Source organism: Alosa sapidissima, chromosome 3 (genome assembly GCF_018492685.1).
Source record: "Alosa sapidissima isolate fAloSap1 chromosome 3, fAloSap1.pri, whole genome shotgun sequence".
NCBI classification, from domain to species: Eukaryota; Metazoa; Chordata; class Actinopteri; order Clupeiformes; family Clupeidae; genus Alosa; species Alosa sapidissima.
Window position 1 is genome coordinate 11,821,322 of NC_055959.1, and position 20,787 is coordinate 11,842,108.

The 20,787-nt window shown below is 45.1% G+C and overlaps 1 protein-coding gene across 5 annotated transcripts in view; it reads left to right on the forward strand.

Annotated features, from left to right (window-relative positions):
• The first annotated feature begins 1,602 nt into the window (after positions 1-1,602).
• LOC121705074 (tether containing UBX domain for GLUT4-like) overlaps positions 1,603-20,787 on the forward strand; it is a 41,715-nt gene continuing 22,530 nt past the window's right edge. For 2 of the 5 annotated variants that reach the window (XM_042085820.1, XM_042085821.1), the window contains exons 1-7: positions 1,792-2,158; positions 5,298-5,354; positions 6,117-6,262; positions 12,757-12,838; positions 13,217-13,283; positions 15,370-15,432; positions 16,280-16,332. In XM_042085820.1, the coding sequence (XP_041941754.1) occupies positions 1,850-2,158; positions 5,298-5,354; positions 6,117-6,262; positions 12,757-12,838; positions 13,217-13,283; positions 15,370-15,432; positions 16,280-16,332 (777 nt within the window). In that variant the 5' untranslated portion in view covers positions 1,792-1,849. Of the gene's footprint in view, positions 1,694-1,791; positions 2,159-5,297; positions 5,355-6,116; positions 6,263-12,756; positions 12,839-13,216; positions 13,284-15,369; positions 15,433-16,279; positions 16,333-20,787 lie in introns of those variants that run through there. The other 3 variants (XM_042085817.1, XM_042085816.1, XM_042085818.1) reach the window with 3 other exon arrangements.

Sequence of the window (20,787 nt, forward strand, 5' to 3'; positions counted from 1 at the left end):
TGTAAGATAATTGTAACATATGATGGCACAATAAAAGCCACTGTTGCTGGCTTTCAGATTAAACTGAATTTCCTCTCCCAGTGACCTCAACAGTCATGATTTTCTCACTCGTCCTCGAGCCGAAACATCTCATTTCCCCCTGCGGAACAGAAGCCATGACGTCCACTTGGGCCGACGAGGAGAGGACTCCCCTCCACTAGCGAGTTCTTTCATCTCTCCTCACCTCAGACATCAAAAGGCCCGGTTTATTGGCAGTGACGCTTCCAGGCTGGTGAAGGTAGTGCGGGTTTATTAGATTTTGGAAAGCAGAGGAGTATTTTCTCCCTGTGGAATGAAGCTATGCCAGGCAGGTATAGGGAGGAGGACGAGCGTGGTGCCGGCCGCTGTTGAAAAGCGAGGGGGGCCTCTTCGGGATCCAGACTCTGAGAACCAGATGAAGGCCGGCCACGGCCCTGAAATCATTACACCTTCAAAGGTAATTAACACATGGCTTTTGTTTGGCCTGGATAAGCCCCAGATTGTGTGGACACAGATGGCAGGCAGTGAGGTGGTGGTGGGTGGGGGGAGGGCATTGGGGCTGAGAGCAAGGTGTGCTGGGACACGCTTTCATGTCAGCAGGAAGTGCTTGACCTCTGACCCCGGGCTGACCTCAAATCTGAGCTGTCAACGCCAGTTCCTGCCACCGCCTGAACAGATGAACATGTGGACTCGAGGTAAAGGCTTGCACATACTCCACACATGTGCTCGCGCACACAAACACACACACACACACACACACACACACACACACACACACACACACACACACACACTTCTGCTAACACATACCTGCCTGCATACCTGCAAGTACATCATCTGTCTCTGTTGTTATTTTGTGAAGTGTGTGTGGGTGTGTGTGTCTGTGTGTGAGAGAGAGAGCGAGTGAGAGAGAGAGAGAGTGTGAGAGAGAGAGAGTGAGAGAGATAAAGAGCGAGAATGTGTGTATGTGTGTGTGTGTCTGTGTGTAGGAGAGAGAGCGAGCGAGAGAGAGAGAGAGAGAGAGAGAGAGAGAGAGTGCGAGAGAGAGAGTGAGAGAGATAGAGAGACAGAGAGAGAGAGAGAGAGAGAGTGTGTGTGTGTGTGTATTCGTGCATGTGCATGTGTGTTGTGAGGGCCACCAGAGGTACTGTTTTGAAATGTGGTTGAAGAGCTCAGAGGATGAGTGCGCGCACACAAACACAGCCACACGCACAACCCTCTTAATATAAATCATCTTGACCAGACACTTGGACACAGAGGTCTGAGAGAGCGTGTCTTTGGGGAGTGACGGGTTTTGCAGTTTTATTGTTCCAGAAACCCTCGCTCGTTCAAAGGGCTCCGAATCCTCTAAACAGCGCGGTGGCCTTAGCCGTCAGGGTGGCTCGCCTTCAGTTCTGCGCGTCTGCTTCTCTCATCCATGTGTATTCCGATACTCGTTCACACAGACGTCTATGCAAAGTGGCCCTGCTAGACTTTCTCTTTTGAGTATTTTCGGGCGAAACTCACACTTTGTCAGTTCAATGGCTCCAGATATCACACAGCCACACCCATCTGTCCTGGCTGATAACGCACAGAAACTTGCAGCATTTGTACACGTGTCACCCAAAACCGAGTCATTCTGTGATGAGTCAGAAGCTTTTAAGGACGCCGTGAATGACCAGGATAGTACCAACAGGTATGGACTGCCAGGTTCTACTCATTTTCAATACCAGATAATATGTTTTATTGCTAAGAAGCTGTCTAACAAATTAAGCTTTCCAAATTAATGGGCAGGATTACAGTCACAGCATTAACGTCTGCCTGGTCTGGACTGTTCCATGTTCAGTAAATAATGGGACCTAAGAAAGGCCGCCGTAACCTGAAACGACCTAAGACAGCAGAAGTAGCAAAGAGACCCAATGGACCTGCAGACTCCCTGGACAACCCCGAGGGTGCACCCACAGAGGCCCAGTCCAGCATCAGTGGCACGACTGGTTCCAATGAGCCCTTCCCTGGAGCAGGACACAGGCTTGGAGAGGGACGTGGACACTCCCAGAGCCTCCCAGTGCACAGATGGAGATACAGTGTGAGGCCAGCTGCTAGCTATCTCCTGTTCCCTCAGACTCAGATCAAATGGCCCCGCATCAGTGAGGGCACACAGGTACGACCCCCCCACCCCAAACACACACACCCCTCTGACCACCCTGAATCGCTGACTGGTGTTCTCACACACACATACACACACCCCTCTCTCTCACACACACACAGGATGTGCGCTTCCATGGCCGGAGCTGAGTCCGGCGTTTTTTTTCATGCTGTTGCTTAGCGTTTAAAGTGTCAAGTTGCGAAAACACACAAACTTGAAAAGGCCTGCGGTCGGGGTCTTTGATATCTGGAATGTTCTTTTTGGGCCCTCTCTCTCTCTCGCTCGCTAAAACGTCTAAAGAGCCGAAGCGCTACCACCCCCCCCCCCCCCCCCCCCTCCAGTCCCAGGGCTTGGGAATTTATTTTCCAGCTCGGGCCGTTCCGTGCGGAATAAGAGTGACTTTGTTTCCTGTGCGCGCAGCGTTTCCTGCGCGCGCGGCCCAAGATGGCGCAGAAATAACAGGCCCCCTTTTTTCCCGCCCGGCGAGCCACCCTCCGCTTCGGCCCTCTGCTCAGCCTCAGTCTCACGTTCTGCCCCGTCAGCTGCACGACCCCCCCCCCCCCCCCCCCCCAACCCCTACGCTCCTGCCCACCTCACCTAACGTCACCCAGAGGCCAGTGGCGCAGCGCTGGGAGAGAGATAAGAGCCGCTGCTCCGGAAGTCTGTATTTGTCGAGAGGAATGAAAGCATGCCTGGGTGACAAACTGGACGGCTGTCGTGTACACAGACCTCATGCAGAGGGGTCTTCGGGACTGTCTGTCTTTGAGAGACAGAATTCACACACAATTAAAGATTCACACTGGACAACTCGTTACAGGGATATTGAGGGCTACAGTACAGGGATAAGCATTTTTCAAAACTCTGTATGAACAGTTGAAAGTGTACATTTCTCAGGGTCTAAAACCTCTTTTATATGCACATGCAATCACACACACACAATGCACAAAACAGTTGAACTGTTTCTCTGTCCTTGACACACACACACACACACACACACACACACACACACACACACACACACACACACACACACACACACCTCTCCATCAGGCTAAAGGAAGGTAGCAGTAGCAGCAGTGAAAGTTGACTGGAGCTGACAGTGTGATAACTTGTTGGTGGCTTGTCTCAATTCCCCTTCTAAATTAATCTGATAATAGTGTTTAATTGATTTTGTGGACCTAGGGACCTCTGGTTTTGTTTTACATGATGCTCCCCCCCATCCTCACCCCCCTGTTTTTTTCCTCTTTGTCTCCAAAAAGAAGACTGCTCGCATGCCATAATGCCTTTTTGCTTTCTTCTTTTGTAAAATAAATAAAGACGTCAAACTTCAAAGCGGGCTTTGGTTAATAAAAGAGGACCTCAAATATTTTCCGTCGTGTTTGACATGGTTTGGGTTTCGCTGTGTAGGGAACAACAACAGGCCAAGCAGAGCAGGCAGGACACTGCCTCTGCGCCGCCGTGTCTCTGGGCTGTGGAGGTTAAGCAGACCAGAGTGTGTGTGTGTGAGTGTGTGTGTGTGTGTGTGTGTGTGTGTGTGTGTGTGTGCAAGCAGACCAAACCAGAGCCTGGCCTTTGATGTTAGAGACGCTAATTATTCAGAGGTAGCAGCTCTCCATCAGAGTGGGCATACACACACACACACACACACACACACACACACACACACACACAAAGTCTGTGTGTGTATATAAGTGGAGTTCCTGTACCATCAGCACTCATGACCTTTAACCCAGGCCCAAAGCTGATTACTTCCGTGATGCAGCCAAGCAGAGACAACTGTATGAACACACACACACACACACACACACACACACACACTCACACACACACACACACACACTCACACAGCCAACATATGGCAGGAGACAGAAGCATAGGCACAGCTACTTGATCAAAGACTTCAACAATTATTTGTGTTTCTTTTAAGATCAGTAGTAATTTAGTGGGAGGGTCAGAGCCCTGTACACAACAAACGCTGTGTTTTCATAGCTACACACAGAGAGCAAATTCATAAATTAGTTCACAGGCTTTTGTGTGTGTATGTGTGAGAGTGTGTGATTGTGTGTGTGTGTGTGTGTGGCGCAAGTGCCTGCTGCTACTCTCTCCTGAATTACAAAGAGTGCCTCAGAGACTGCTGCAGTTTCATCCAAGTACAAGTTTCACACGGACACACACACACACGCACACGCACACGCACACGCACACGCACACGCACACGCACACACACACACACACACAGAGGGAGAGCTACACCCACACCACTCCAACCTCTCGAATGGATGGGGCTTCAGCTGAGTTGTTGAGTTCTATTAGAAACAGTCTGGATTAAATAAATCTGCTGAAACCACACTACACGCATTACGAGTGATCTGGAAACAATATTCAATACATCACAGGCATAAATTACATGAGATGTATTTGTGCAAACACAAGCGCGCGCACACACACACACACACACACATTCCTTCTTTCACACATGTGAATCAATTTGTGTTCGTACACACAAACACACATAGGCCTACACTCCCCAAAAAAATCTATCTTGGAGTGTGTGGAGACCACCCTAAGAGGCAAATGAAAATGTACAGAGGAAATTATCTCCTTTATTTTGTGCTGTAATTATGGTCACTGGTTTCCCTTCTGTCTCCGATTGACTGCAGTGCACTCAGCAGAAGAAAGGATGGACCATCTGACAGACAGCCTGTGCTATGCTTTATATTTCAACCAAAAGTCCACCAGAGGAAGAGAAATCAATCTCCTTTTTTTATGGATTTTCCACTTGTGAGCCACTATGTGCTGCGGAGTAGATCCGCTCAGAGCATTATCATCTTCTTACTGCCCTCTTCACATAACTAACACAGTTTCCACTGGACAGCAGTGACATGCCTGGTGTCAGTAGGAAACAAAGGAGGATATTGTTCTGGAACAACATTTAATTCGGCCAATTAGGTTCTCCTTCCTCCTTATAACAACATGTCACTCACTTGGTCGGTACACCTGCATCTCCTCACTGTGTGGGGGCGAAATCTCAAGAGTTTCATGAGGATGTCCTATAGCTGATGAAAAGCTATGTAGAATTAAAACATAAAAACTCACAAAATATGAATGAATGAAATCTTTCCATATTTCTTCATCTCTCTTTTTTGTTTTTCAGGTGTTAAATAATGTAAATCAAGTGGAATCTAGTGCTGAAAAGACAGAATTTTTGGAGGTAGGAAAGATTATCTGTACACCCTGTAGAATAGTTAATCAAGCAAATGTGAGTAAAGGAGCAGAATCTCAGTAAGTAAATCTCAGTAATTGCATGGGTGAATCTCCAAATGACAGACCATTTAAATGTCAAATATTGTAAATTGGAATAGCACCGTTATTGCATGAAATGTAAGGTGAGCGTCAATGTTTGTGATCAGTGCAGTACTCTATGTTGCCTCAGGGGGAGCTCTTCCTTTGGACAAACAGTGCCCGTTGAGGAAACCCTTACGGATGATACTTGAGAATACCACCTGATTCCAAAAGATGATCCTGTCAAAACATATTGAACCCATGCACTGACATCTGTAGTTTTCCTGAATTCCTTTAGCCTCCATTCAGTAGTTTCCCCTCTGCTACTCCTAACACAGCCGCTCTCATTTCCTTCCACAGGTGGTGAGAGACGCCCCTCTCAGTCAGGCTCAGCTGCAGTTGCTTTTCATGTTGTGCAGTGTAAATGTCTTAAGAATAAGCTTTTGGGAAGTTTCAGTAAAGACGGATGAAGTCTTTATTTCAGTATAGAATACTGAGTGAGCAGGTTTCGGTGCATTTAGGTAGATTTGAATTTCTTGATTGAATTTCTGAACGATTGAAAGTTAATGTTAAACAAATTGGACAGTGCAAGTTTTGGTTGTCTCCCTCTCAGGTTATCTTAAACATGAATGACAGTGATTCATGGAGTAGAGGACAGTGCAGAAACCAACACACTTGTGTGTTTTTGCAGCCAGTGGACCGGAAGCCGCTGGTTTATCACATGGACGCCAGAGGTGAACAGAACACAGATGCTGGTGAGGAGGACCTCCCTGAGGACTTCTTTCAGGTGACAGCAGAGGACATCAAGAAACGTTACGCTCAACTCCAGACAGACAGGTACGCCCCCTCTCTCATCAACTCAACTACTGATGACCAAGGCTTCTCTAGCCCACTCCTTTATTGATAATGAGGGCCACCTCATAGTCTAAAATAAAGTTATGCTTTTGTGTAGCTCACAGATAAAAATGGATAACAAAAATATTGTCTCTAGCGATATCTTCTAAGCTGTGACTGTAAAAGCACATGCATTGTAGATCAGTGGTCCACTGCCTGACCAGTGGTCAGACAGTTAGCAGGCAGCTCCTCCATCTCAGATGTTACTGGAGTAAATAGTAGCTGAACTGAGATGTGAGGGGCAAGGGGAATGTGGCCGAGAGTAACAACTCACAGATATGAAACTCACTGACACTTTACACTAAAAGCTCTTTCATGTTGTGGAAAAGTGAAGAGACTCTGCAGTATTTTACAGCTGGTGTGTTTTTAAAAGCCTCGGCGGTTCTTTGATGTGAGGGAGGTTCTGTTTCTTCTCCACCGGAGTGTCATCCTGTTACTGCCACTCTCTCCTTCCACTCGTTGTTTTCCCATTCTCTCTCTCCCTCTCTTCATCCCTCCCTCTCAAAGTTCATTTCACTGTGAGGTGTAGTGTGCATGTCTTGTCACAATGGCAACAATTTGTGTCTACCAATAAATTAGAGAATATTAGAACATTTGTGTTCATAAAAAAATAAACACATATCGATATGTATAATATTTTACTTTAATGTGTAAATGAAATATGTGTGCAAACAAATTAAATTACATATTGGGCTTTAGTTATTTCACTGTTAACATGAGGGGATTCCCAGAACAATGGATTGGGAATATAAATCCAAATGGATTATAAACAGGATTAGTTTGTACTGCTTAACAACTTATCTGATGCGGGAGTTCCATTTTCAACCTGTTTACTTTGTAGTGGTGAGACAGATTATATCTGTGTTTCATGTTCTACCTCCTCATTAGGCATTAGGCATGGCTCCTGTAGGCTAACATGGTTCCTGTATAGACGACCTGGAGGTTCATCACATTATTTGTACATCATTCTTCAAAGCCACTTGGTTTCAATCTCACTCCCTTTCACAAAACAGGAGTACATCTTGTCATCTTAATTTACAAGTTTCATGTAAGACGTAGTGTGCTTTTGATATAGATAAAGGAAAAGAAATGGATAGTTTTAACACAGGGATTATTTCCATCTGTGACTTAATGGAAAACAGTTAAACACTCTGATCTCTGTTGTGTGTGTGTGTGTGTGTGTGTGTGTGTGTGTGTGTGTCTTGCCACTTTGTCTCAAAAGCTTTAGTTTTATCTTGATGAATTTGCTCCTTTTGAAGTACATCCAATGTTTCTAAAAACATAATTAAACAAAAAGATATCTGTAAAAAACACAAATGGCAGGCATACTGAAGTTTTTACACAAATTTGATTTTGAATTGTTATTTTCCCATTTTCATGATTAATGATGATTGCAAGCAGGAACAGAATGAGTCGTCTGCCAAGATACAGCTTTCACACATAGGGAAGCTCTGTGTGTCTAAATGATTCCAACAGGTCTTTTGCATGTTGTGTACTATAGAGTAGGTCTTTGGGCCTGCCTGGACATGGACACGCACACACACAGAAATGTCCAACAGTCTCTGGACTCTCAGAACACCATCTCAAAGTCTCTGTGCATCTGCTCAGAAAGCACAACACACACTGCACAAGCTGATCTCTAAACACAGAGGGTTTCCTTTTTCATTTTACAATAATGGCTTTGATTGATGTGTGCTCTTTTATTTGCAGCCTGAGCGGGTGTCTGTCTATGGGTATAAATAACCCTAGGGGTTGTCCCCTTTGTGTTTACATTCTGAATAACGTGTAAACATGTTTATTGCTCATGTATGTAATATTAAGGATTATAAAGGGCAACACAAAAAAGGCCAACTATTTTTGATTTCCGTCCAGTAAATGGTTGGAATTGCAATAACTGTGTGCGAGCCAGTCTGTTGGTCTATTGGTGTTTCATGTGGGCAGAGGTTCAGGGTAATTTTCTCTCAGGAATGCGTGTCCAGAACACTGGTGTTGTTTGAACTCTCAGGCGCTTTAATGAAGTAGCAATCTGTCTACACGGAAGATGTCTCTCTCTCTCTCTCTCTCTCTGAGGAGGGGTTCGCTGTGTCAAGTGGTCAGTTTACAAACCTTGCTGTGTTCCTAATAGAAGCAAGCAAACACACACACACACACACACACACACACACACACACACACACACACACACACACACACACACACACACACACACACACACACACTCTTCATGGTCACGGGTGGAGCATTAGTTTGAGTCACTGAGGCTGTTTGTGTAAACTGTGCAGTGTGTGTTTAAGGTTATTCCTCTCAGACACTTCGCCCACACCAGCAATAACACTAACAGTCTCATGTATGTAATGTGTGTGTGCGTGTGTTACTGTGTATGTATGTATGTGTGTGTGTGTGGTGTGTGTGTGTGTGTGTGTGTGTGTGTGTGTGTGTGTGTGCGTATGTGTGTATGTATGTGTGTGTGTATGTATGTATGTATGTGTGTATGTGTGTGTCTGTGTGTGTGTATGTATGTGTGTGTGTGTGTGTGTGTGTGCGTGTGTGTGTGTGCGTGTGTGTGTGTATGTGCGTGTGTATGTATGTATGTGTGTATGTATGTATGTATGTGTGTGCGTGTGTGTGTGTGTGCGTGTGTGTGTGTGTGTGTGTATGTGCGCGCCGACGTGTACACATATTCCTATGTCCACTGCTGCTGTTGAGGATTTTCCGTGTGTGTATGTGTCTGCTCACTGCCCAGCCACCATAAAACAACAACATGGACATCAGAGCAGCGGAGAAGGCCTTCAAAACACGGCCCTCCCCACCAGGCCTGTTTGAAATGTTAACTTAAGAAAACAAGCCGCCTAATGGTTTTGTATTTATATGTTTTCTTTTGATCCTTTGAAGTTAAAGCCCACGCCGCATATCGGAGTGTGTGTGTGTGTGTGTGTGTGTGTGAGTGCCCAGAAGTGCACAGAGGGCTTTCACCTCATAGTGGAGTAGGGCCAGCAGACTGATTGCAGCAAAAGCACATCTTGTTTTTCTCACCAGCACTGGAATAATTCAACGCCAAACAAATGTTTGTCATTAAAAAAGTATATATATATATTATGTTCAAATGAGAAAATGACATTCTTTTGATTAATAACAAGTCTAACAAGTCTAACATCACAGGCTACTCATGATAGTAAGAGTTTTAGAATGAACAATGAACTATCATGATCAGAAACTGACTTGTCGTGTAGGCTGTGAATATGTTGTTTGTATAATTTCAAAGATAAACTTAATCGAGATTATAGATCACAGATCTACAGAACAACCCCCTGTGGTGTTCTTACAGGGTATTAAATAGCCTACACCTGTGGATTTGGATGGTAGTCTAGTACTGCAAGTACACTGACAGACTGGTCAAAAAATAAGCTAGCTGTACACCCTATCTTAGCTTTACATCTATCTCTATAAATGACAGGAATGTCTGTCTGTCTGTTATTTGCATATCTGTCGAACTGTTAGTCCAATTGATTTCAAACGTGGCAGGTGTCTTGCTACGGGCATGAGTAAGTACAGTGCCAAGTTTGATGTTGTTTGGATAAGAAATGTAAAAGATATCATTAAATATATATTGGTAAAAGAAGCACACATTGGCTTTCTCTGCTCTATCCATTCCCCCCTTACACAGCACTGTAGGCTCCGTCGAACCGTTAGTCCGATTGACTATGAACGTGGCAGGTGTCTTCTTAGTCCAGTGCTGTGCAGTGCTAGATGATGGGCACTTATTGTAGGGCCCACATGGCTAACTCAGGTTGAACCCATCTGGGGCCTACAGTAATCTGCCCAGGTGGGCCCACTTTTTAGTTTACAGTAATCTGCCTAGATGGGCTGATGATGGGCACTTTATGGATGTCATGTAGGGCCCACATGGGTAACCCAGATTTCACCCATCTAGGGCCTACAATAATCTGCCCAGGTGGAGGCATGTACTGAGAGTAGGTATTCTGATGCACTTAGTATTGTAACATTATACTAATTTTAAAATAATTAAAATCTCTATTGATATCTGTAATTTTGTCTTAATGAAGTCTTGACATGGACATTTCTGAATATGTTGTTCAACAGTATTGTCAACAGGGAAACACATGACATGGAACCACTGATACGTTGTGCATGCTCAATACCTCACACTCATGGTGGAAACAAATATGGTTCATCTCAAAGCATAACATAACATACAACTCCAAATTCTACTGATCTTTAAACGTAAATGGGTCAGCCCAGACTTTTCCCTTTTTCATTGCAGCCATAACATGTCATACGCTATAGATCATTGTAAGATACAATTTGTATTTTCTTTTGAGAATGTCACCCAGTTGGGACCCATGCAGTACCCATGTTCGGCAAGCTCATTTCCAGCCCGTGCATAATCATTTGGGTTGCCCATGTAGGACCCATGTAATACCCATAAAATACCCATGTTTGCAAGCCTTCATAGCCTCTGTTAATTGGGGTTGCACATGTGGGACCCATGCAGCAGTCCCGGCGGCATGGGGGGGCTTTGGGGGGCCAGGCCCGTCCTGGAAGTCATCTGTGCCCGCCCTGGACGAGCTTGGCTGCTCCAACCAACCCCAATCCCATAGATTGATTTTGAACACTTATTAAATGTAGGCCTAGCCTATATGTTTGTCAGTCTAGCAAGTAGCAAATAAAACTTGTAAAATCTGTATTATTCCGTAGCTAATCAATCAGGTAAGCCCATCACCTAAATGGAGAGGAGGTTACGTGGCGCAGTCTACTTCACTTCTGCACTAACCCCTGTCATCCGATGACAAATATAGCTTATCGGCTCGCAGGTAGTTCGTAGTTAGTAGAAGTATGCCTAGTAGTTTCTGGGTTTGTTTGATAGCGTTAACCTTTACAGTTTTTTTCTTCTGACCTAGTCGGAGAACAGGAAGCTTACCACTCCAGGGCCGAAGTTATCCGTAACTTCGGGGCTAACTCCCTAACACTCTATCTGAAAGTGATTAGCAAATGAACGAGGATTTTGGTTTTATCTGCGGATTTATTTTTGCATTTTTTTTTTATATGACTAGCTCCAGTCTCAACTGCACCATTTTACAACAATTGGATCTACATTTTCATATTGGAATGTTTTGTCAAGTGTAAGCTTAAACTACCGTGATCAATTTAAGTTCCAGTGCCCCCCCTGGAAAGGTGTAATGCCCGTCCGTGAATTTGTGTCTGCCGCCGGGTCTGCCATGCAGTACCCATGTTCGGTAAGCCCATTTGAGTTGCCCATGTGGGACCCATGTAGTACCTGTAAAACTACCCATGTTTGTAAGCCCTCTAGCCTAATTTGGGTTGCCCATGTTGGACCCATGCAGTACCCATGTTTGGCATTGGAGTGTATGTGTGTGTGTGTGTGTGTGTGTGTGGGGGGGGGGGGGGGTATACCTGTTTGTGTGTGTGTGTGGGGGGGGGGGGGGGGTACATTTCAACATCAATATCTTAATGATAATGATAATGATATCATGCAGCACCTGAATAGTCCCTGTAGGCTAACTTCCAGCAACAAGGTTGAGCTGCAGCAGACGAATCGGTTAGTGACTGGATTATTACGCCTGAATGAGAGTATAGTTCCATGTCAAATCAGCCTAGAAAAGCGCTACATTTGATTTTCCGTTGGTCTTATTACACTTTCTAACTTGAGAGGAGGCAAGCTTTAAATAGGAAAATTACCGGAAATCTTAGTCACTTTTAAACATGATGCTAGCAGGCAAGATGCTAATGGACTAATTCGATTCAATGATCTATGGTAGGCTAGAGCTAAAAGTGGTATCGCCAGACTCAGAGAACAGCTGGATGAACTGGAGAAAGGTAAAAATCAATTGTTAACTCAAGGGGAGGTGAAAAATGAGTGTAATTCCCCAAATGGTGGAATATCCCTTTAACTGAGAAAATGTTATACTGAAATACACAGTGAAGATATTCTAACAAAACAGAATGCTTCTGAGTGCCACAGACCCCTGTAATCAGCAAATGGAAAATCTGACTAACCAGTAACCACTAAGACCAGCCCTCTTGTTTGGACTCACAGGCTAATCAATCATTTTATTGTGCAACACTCAATGATTAGAGATGTAAAGCTATTTTTCGATAATGTGTGCCAACTTCCACAATAAAGCACACTGTCTTCCTATGCTACTTCCATGCCCCAAGAACATTTTTGCATACTTCTTGTGCTTCATGTAAGAACATGTGTTAAACATGTGATGCACTCTAGCATAAATGTGTAAAAGCTGGTAAATGGTGTGGTATGGGAAAAATGAAAGGGGTTCCATGTTAAGGCATGCATGTGCTCCAAATATTTTAACAGGCTCTGGGTGAAAGATTATTTATTGTGTTTATGATGATGTCTGTGAGTGAAAGGTGAGTTGATCTGTTTGACCTGTGTGCAGGAGAGCGTTGGATGAGGCCCCCCTGCTCACCTCAGCACTGAGAGAGGATAACGTGATCAAGCAGATGCAGCGCTACCCAAAGGTACCACACGGTAACACGTGCTGTGGAACAGATTGATCATAGCCATAGGAAAGCAAAATGAGAACTGAGACCGGACCTGTTTCTCCTAAAACCCCCTTAGGAGAAATAAGGAGCATTTAGAATAGATTAAGAAGAAAACAAATTGGACTTGAATTGTGCTTGAGACAAGAGAAGATTTCAAAAAACTCTTTTTATTCTTCTCATCTATTCTTATTGCTCCTTATTTCTCCTAAGGGGGGTTTTAAAAGAAACAGGTCAGATCTCAAAAAGAGCATTTTCTGTGAGACAAAGTAAAGTATCCCTAAAATGTGATTTAATTCAGCTGTTCTAAACAGCGTGCTTGTATGTGTGTGTGTGTGTGTGTGTGTGTGTCTGCAGGTGGTTATCAGAGTATGCTTTCCTGACAGACATGTTTTGCAGGGACTCTTCCGTCCATTGGAGACAGGTGAGGTTTGTGTCCGCGCCGCACAGGCACCCCTCTGGCTGTGGTGGGGCACACATTTGGGGGAGGCTGCAGTTGTTTGGGCCACGGTGGTGTCTCAGTGTGTATGTGTTCTGTAGGCCAGCTGTGTGTTGCGTGACAGGCAGTGGAGTGCTAAGCAAACCCAGTCAAGAGCTCGCACACATGCCAACGGCACCAGTGACCATGCGGCCTTTCAGTCTCTTTCAGTCTCTCTCTCTCTCACACAAACACTCATGCAGACACACACACACACAAAGAGAGTGAAAAACAAGCAAAACAACAGACAGAGAGACATAAACATTCACTGACATTCAGAAAACCACAAACACATACACAGACTGATACATAAGGTGTTTACACGTTCATCCGATTGGAATGGTAACTGAAGCATGCAATGTCCTAAATGAGGTGACTACAAGCTTTGGCCGACTGGAAATCATACAGAGGACATCTAACAGCAAGGATGTTAGGGTACACAAGTGTATATCTCATCAAGTCTGTGATGGATGTATTTTGCTACTGGTAAATAGCCTATTATTACATGTTTATACTCTCAGAGTTGATTCAGAAATGCTTCAAATAGCAATTGGACCACCCAGCCAAACAACATGTGTCCATTCCACACACACACAAACAATGAAACATCGGTGTGTGTAGAGAAGCCTTTACCCAAAGCCAGACGTGTGACTCCTTTGGACACTCAGCAGACGGTACCGGAGCTGCTCTTTTTTTCCAAGGGCCGAGGATTTATTTTGCTTTGCGTAGGGAGTGGGCATCGGCGGAAGGTCGTTTTATCGTGCTCCCTCTCTGAGTCATTTTTCAACGTTTCAGCGGTAAAATAACTCTCCTGAAGCATGCTGGGACCTGGGCTAAAAGCACAGCCATTAGGAAAGTGAATGATTCCTTTCAGGGAGACCCAGGACCACAGAGAAGTGAGAGGGAGAGGGAGAAAGAGAGGAGAAAAAGAGGGGGAGAGGGAGGGAGGGAGAGAGAGAATGAAGCCATGCCAGCTGAAAATCCCACTAACCAAATGCTGGCCTGATCGCTCTCTCTCTCTCCATGTCCCACACATCCCCTCTCTTTCATCACCTCTTCCCTTCACTTCCTCTCCGCTCGCCCCCCCCCCCCCTCTCATACCTCATGGAATCCCACTATCCCCATCCGTGAGTGGCAGCCTGGAGAAGCGCTGAAAGAGAGAAAGAAAGAGAGAGAAAGAAAGAATATATGAAAGAAAGAAAGAAAGAAAGAAAGAGAGAGAGGCAAACAGGGAGGGGCCGAGGACGCAGCGGAGAGGAAAGACACAGATGATGAGTTGGGTGGGACATCAAATGCTTTTGGGTCGCCGCGCACGTCTGCCTTGTGACGTCTGCCGTCGTCGGTCCGTTTAGCAGTGGTTTGGTTTTATTGGGCTCTTCCTCGGCGAGGACTCTGCTGCTCCTCCGAACCACCCGACCACCTTTTCCTCCGGCGCAGACACACTGTCTGACAGACAGTCTGCGCCGGACGGCGCGCCACACGTGTCAACACTCACACTGACTTTTATCACACACAAACACACTCACAATAACTCACACACTTTGAGACATACACACTAGTGTCATACACACTTGTGAAGTCCTCCAATCCAAAACAGTAGACTGACAATAACTCAATTTGCCCTGCAATCAGGTAAGAGTAGGAATTCAATTAGAAAGTATGTTATCATAAAACAACAGACTTGAGATGCAGCACAGGTTAACAAAGCAGTCATGTGTCACACACAACACATTTTACAATCACAGATGGCTCCTATAGAACCTAGACACTCATTCACACATAATAACCTCACTTACACGCGTATTATGTCACACACTGATACAATACTATTTGTGCATCTTACTAAGAGTAGATATAGCTCTAGTAACAAGCTCTCTAAAAACACTGGTCAGCAGTTACAGGTGGTCAAAGGAATAGGACAGTGATGGACAAACATGTGACATAGACCCTGATCTTGAGTATCTATGTGTGATGGTGCTTTTCTCTCTGACGTTGGCTTTAGAACTATTTACATCCTTTTTTGTCTTTACAGTTGGCAACTTGAAGCAATTTGTGAGGAATCATCTTGTTGACCCTCAGATCCAGTTTAGCCTCTGTAAGTCCCACTGCACGCATGCACGCACACACACACGCACACAAACACAGACTGCAAAAAACAGGTGATAGAACCACACAAAACATATGTTTAAAATGACAACTGATGGTGCCTGTGCATGAAGTGTTGTTGTCCAAGTCCACAGAGTGTGTGTGTGGGCACGGAGGGTGCATATCCTGACTAGACTCTAACCACAACCGAGTCAATGACATTCTTCAGAACAAAACAACCTTAAAATATATATAAATAAAGTCCAATGATGAAGGGTGCCTTTCCTCTGAGCGTCTTACTGTAAGTGTAATTTTAAACAAGGGCTGGTCCTCCCTTCTGTAATTAAGTCTTTCAAATTTGGGTTTGTGTGGAATTAAAAAGTCTTTCGCCACTTTGGCACAGAGCTGTTTTGATGTGTGTCTCTGGCCTGTGGTGGAGGATGAAAGCCAGTGTGTCCTGAGAAGTGTCTAGCCAGCGGAAAACAAGAGGAGAGGCGCGGGGAGGACGAGCCTTTCAACTGCCGTCTTCCGTGCCAGTCCTCTGCCCCGTCTCCTCCTGTCATCTCAGCGTGCCACTGGTGCCACCCTCCGATTCCTCGAGCCTGGCAGCCAGTGCTCTCTCTTCTCTCACTCTTTCTCTCTTTTCCCCCTCTCTCTCTCTCTTTCCCCCCCCCTCTCTCTCTCTCTCTGGTCACAGACATGTGGCTCTTCTCTCTGGCGCCTCTCACAAGCACCCCCCCCCCCCCCAGGTCACACACCCAGTACTCCCCTCTTCTCTTTCTCTCCCTTGCCCCCCCTTCCTTGGCTTCTGTCTTCCTGAATTCTCTTCTTCCTCTGTTCTCTCGTGTACTGTACAGGCGGCGCTCCGGGCACCCTGAGGATGGACGACCCCGGCGCTACGCTCTATGAGGTAACGAACGTCCCCCTGACTTCCTGTCTTTAACGTCTCCCTCCTCATGTCTGTCCGTCCCACGGCTGTCCCCCTGCATCCTCCTGACCCTTAGGTCTCTGCTCTTCCGAGACATGTGTCTCCTGTGACACAGCTCATCTGTGGCGGATTTTACGCTCTGTCCATCCGTCCCACTAATGTCTCTCATCTGTCCGTGTCTCTCTCGGCTCTTGGAATCCACTTCCTCTTCCTGCTCTTTCGGAGTCGGCTGCTGGCGCTCTCTGAAGTCGGAGCGACACACATCATCCCGGCCAAACACACATTATGAGGACTCAATCAAAACTGGGATTTCAAAGTGAACAACAGAAACGGGAGCTTGCGCATGTTAGCAGTTAGCCTATTGCATGTGCAGTTCATGCCGTGTGTTTTTCATATGGACAGCACTCTGTCAGCTCGACACGACTCGAAGTCTCTGCTCAGAGGCAACTCTCTCTGACTGACAGACTGACGAAGAGAGTTTTACTGACAGTTGTGTGGATATGTGTGTGTGTGTGTGTGTGTGTGTGTGTGTGTGTGGTGGGGAGGGGGGTCAGGCTGTAAGGCATTATTTGTGGTTCTGTGGTCTCTCCCCTCAGAGTTGCGCTCGGGGCGGCGCTCGCAGTTCAAACAAGCGCCTGTGTGCGGCGTCCAACGGTCTGTTTGAGATGCCAGCGCTGGGGCTGACGTCAGCCGCTGGTGTGTGTGCTGAGGGATGGGGCGCTGCAGCCCGGCTGATACAATGAGACAGACGGATAATAATGATGGAATAAGCCACAGCGCACTCACGCTGCTCGCAGCCAGAGACTCCACTTCTTCTCTCCCTTTTCTTTTTCCCTCGCTCTCTCTCTCTCCCTTTTCTTTTTCCCTCGCTCTCTCTCTCTCTCTCTCTCCCTTTTCTTTTTCCCTCGCTCTCTCTCTCTCTCCCGTTCATTTTCTTTCTCTTTTCCTTTTTTTTTCCGCCAGACATTATGTCTTCTCGATGAAGAACGGTCTGCCGCCGGCTTCAAAGGCACTTAAGAAGTATAATTAATAACAGAAATCAGTCATTTGAAAGAACAGTAGATGCGAGCCTGATCTCTTTGACTCTGACAAAGCCCTAAGGATCTCCCAGACTCCTTTAATTAGAGTGGATCAGAGGGAGGGTGGAGCAGGGCTCCCTCTGACCCCGTAACTGCCATCACCCTCCCACCCACCCCCACCCTCAGTCCCCAGACACACACACACACACACACACACACACAATCACACGAACATAAACAAAACAAAAATGATGCAGCAAAGTGAGGGGCTTCAGTGGGGCCTCAAGTGCTGAGCAGAGAGAGCCCTTCACTTTGCTCATGACACACACACACACACACACTGACATGAACGAATATGAGAAGTAGCCCTTGTCTACACCACATCAGAAACCTTCTAGACAGCTTGTAAGTTAAGACTGGAACCAAGAGTTTACCAGAAAGTGAAAACAGCAAAGTGTCACCTGTAGTTTTTCAATGTTAAATATGTGCTCCTGAAGTAGGCCATCAGCAACTTAATCTGAAAGTGGACCTAAACCGTTTAGTCTAAATACACTATTGTCTTAAACTTCACTCACTAGACATCCCAATCTCTCCTACATTACATAAGCACTACCTTAAATATTTCAAACACTAAGAGTACAAGCAATATACTACAACAATAGTGAGTGTTCATTATTCACCGATAAGTGCAATGCAGTAATGTGCTTATTCAACCTGTGAACACTACCTACCAAGTAAGGGATAATGTATTGTATGCTGGTAATTATCAGAAAGTCCCGACAGGGAGAACAGAACCCCAACGCGCAGCTTATTTTCTGATAATTACCGGCGGACAATACATTATCCGACGTTATTACACGGCTACTTGCCAAAACGAGAAAAGAAACTTAACACAATGGGTCGTTAGAAATGATTTTGCCAGAGGCGGACAGAGTATACAGCTTCATTACTTGAGTAAAAGTACAGATACCCTTTGCTAAATTTTACTCAAGTACAAGTAAAAGTACAACAGTCAGATGTCTACTTAAGTAAAAGTACTGAAGTACTTGTTTTTAAAAGTACTTGAGTATCAAGAGTACAAGAGTACATTTTCTAAATATTGCATTACCACAGTGCTTACATTTATGTACAGAAACATCCTACATGGATTTATGAAAAATGTTAATGTTAATACCTTGGAGAATGTAAAAGGAATTGAAAGTAAAATCAAGTCATTTATATCTTTTTACCATGTTGCCAGGGATGGGCAGTATTTCTAATACATGTATTTCAAATACGTATTTCAAATACAAAATACTATTTTGTAATTGAAACACTTGAAGTGAAAACTATCATTAACTTGTTCAGAAAATTGAAATAGTCTGGCAAGGTGGGGCCACAGGTTGGCACATTCCCGGGATGGACCTGTTGCGTCTTCATCCATTGTTTCGTCCATGGTTTCGTCTCTTATCTAAATCTAACCATGGAGTTGACTTTGGCGGAAAGCTGAAGGTGATGGCTGGCTGTCCCAATCAGTGGTGCCTGCACAATCCAATCACGTTTGAGAGGGAAACAACAAATTGAGGGTTTCCGAGATTTTTGCTTTTTCCTTTTTTTTTAGAAGAAGTAACAGGTACTCATGGCTATGGATAGAAATGTAGTGGAGTAAAGAGTACAATATTTGCCTCTCAAATGTACTTGAGTAAAGTCATGAGTACTCCCCAAAAATGATACTCGAGTAAAGTACAGATCCCTCAAAACTGTACTCAAGTACTGTACTCAAGTAAATGTGCTCCGTTACTCCGGCTCTGGATTTTGCTACCGTTTCGTGGTTTCCGCTGACAAAATAAATAGTTCGCCACACAGATAGAACTTGACAGGTTCAGGTGTTGCGTGGCAACGTCATACTAGCTTACTTTCCCTTTCAATGAAATTCCATTGCAATAAGCGAACAGACTTCTTGCAGAGTGATATGAAACCCGTTGCCATTGACAGTGTTGATTATATAGATTTAACAGACCACCGAACGTTGGGAAGGCCCATTCATGTGAATGGAACTTTCTGCAGCACTCTGAAGAGCCGTGTAATAAATGAACATAAAACAAGGCGGGGATCACATTAGCCAGTGGCAAGCGGCAGGTTTCCTATTGTTCTCTACTTTGGGTTGCCATTGGTATGAAATGTACTATATAAATAAAATTGCCTTGCCTCTATGGTTCGGCAGCGGAAAGGTGGCAAGGCTGGCGCAACGCTAGCGTTGAACAAGCTGAGCGTTGAACTTGGTTCAACTTTCAACGCGAGCATATTCAATTGACAAACCGTTTGTGTTGCTTAGGAACGAGATGAAACTTATTATGGTCTGAGCATTGTGTTACGTTTGCCGCTGCCGCTGGATGATGTGATCCTCGCCTAATGATATTGACCGTTTCAAGAGAGTTCCATTATCAGCATCATAGTTGTTCCCACAAGGCCTCCGTTTTAAACATTATGTTATCTTAATGAAGCGGAAGTAGATTGGGAACAAAATAGAACGTTCAAGCATTGCTTTTGTTTTTCTTGTTGAAAGGGTCTATACTGAGGCTAAGTTTATACATGGCTGGCTATTCTCATAAACGGACATTTCACCCTCTCCGTTTTCAAAAATAACATTGTGCTCACCTGTCAGTTTTCAGAGAAGTTTCCCTGTGTATATATGCTGTCAAGAGCATGCCAAACCTGTCGGTGGCAGTGTAAGGAGAAGCTCGATCCCATGTTATCCAATCAGAATCCCGAAAATAGCAACAACAGTAACACATCACTTCCTATTTCTCTTTTGAACTGTATTTGCAAATACAAACAGGCCAAAAGTGTTTGCACAAAAATGAGTACCACCTTGATAGCATCCATGATCAGTAGCCAAAGGACCAACTGTAAACATAGGGCGCTCACATGACGTTAAGCATTTTCTGGCGCGTAATGTAACATTTGGGAACCTAAAACCCTGTTTCTCCCAGTTGACCCGACAACACATAACCGGCATTATCAGAAATCTCGACTTTTGGCCGGAGTCTTTAGAAATAATTGTTTTCTGTGACAAAAACGGGGTTTTCTTGTAAATGAGAGGCCAAACTGCAGGGAAATATCTGCGTCTTCCATTCGTGTAAACAGGACCTGAATGTACAGTGCATTAGTAGTTTGTTCTGTGTACAGCCGATACCCAGCCCATCAGCAGCGCTGATTGCAGGCTTCTCTCTCCCCCGCTGGTCTGCTCTGAGCGGCGCATGGTGGGTGGTCTCAGTGGCTGCTGGGTGTAAATTACTAAAGATGTGTCCCTCACTGCTGTCATCTCGCTGCCTCTCTGCTCGTGCCTTTCTCAGAACACACACACACACACATAAACAACTAAATAGTCTGTCCCCACAGAGTCCTTTATTTTCTTTTGACTGTTCTGAGGGAATAT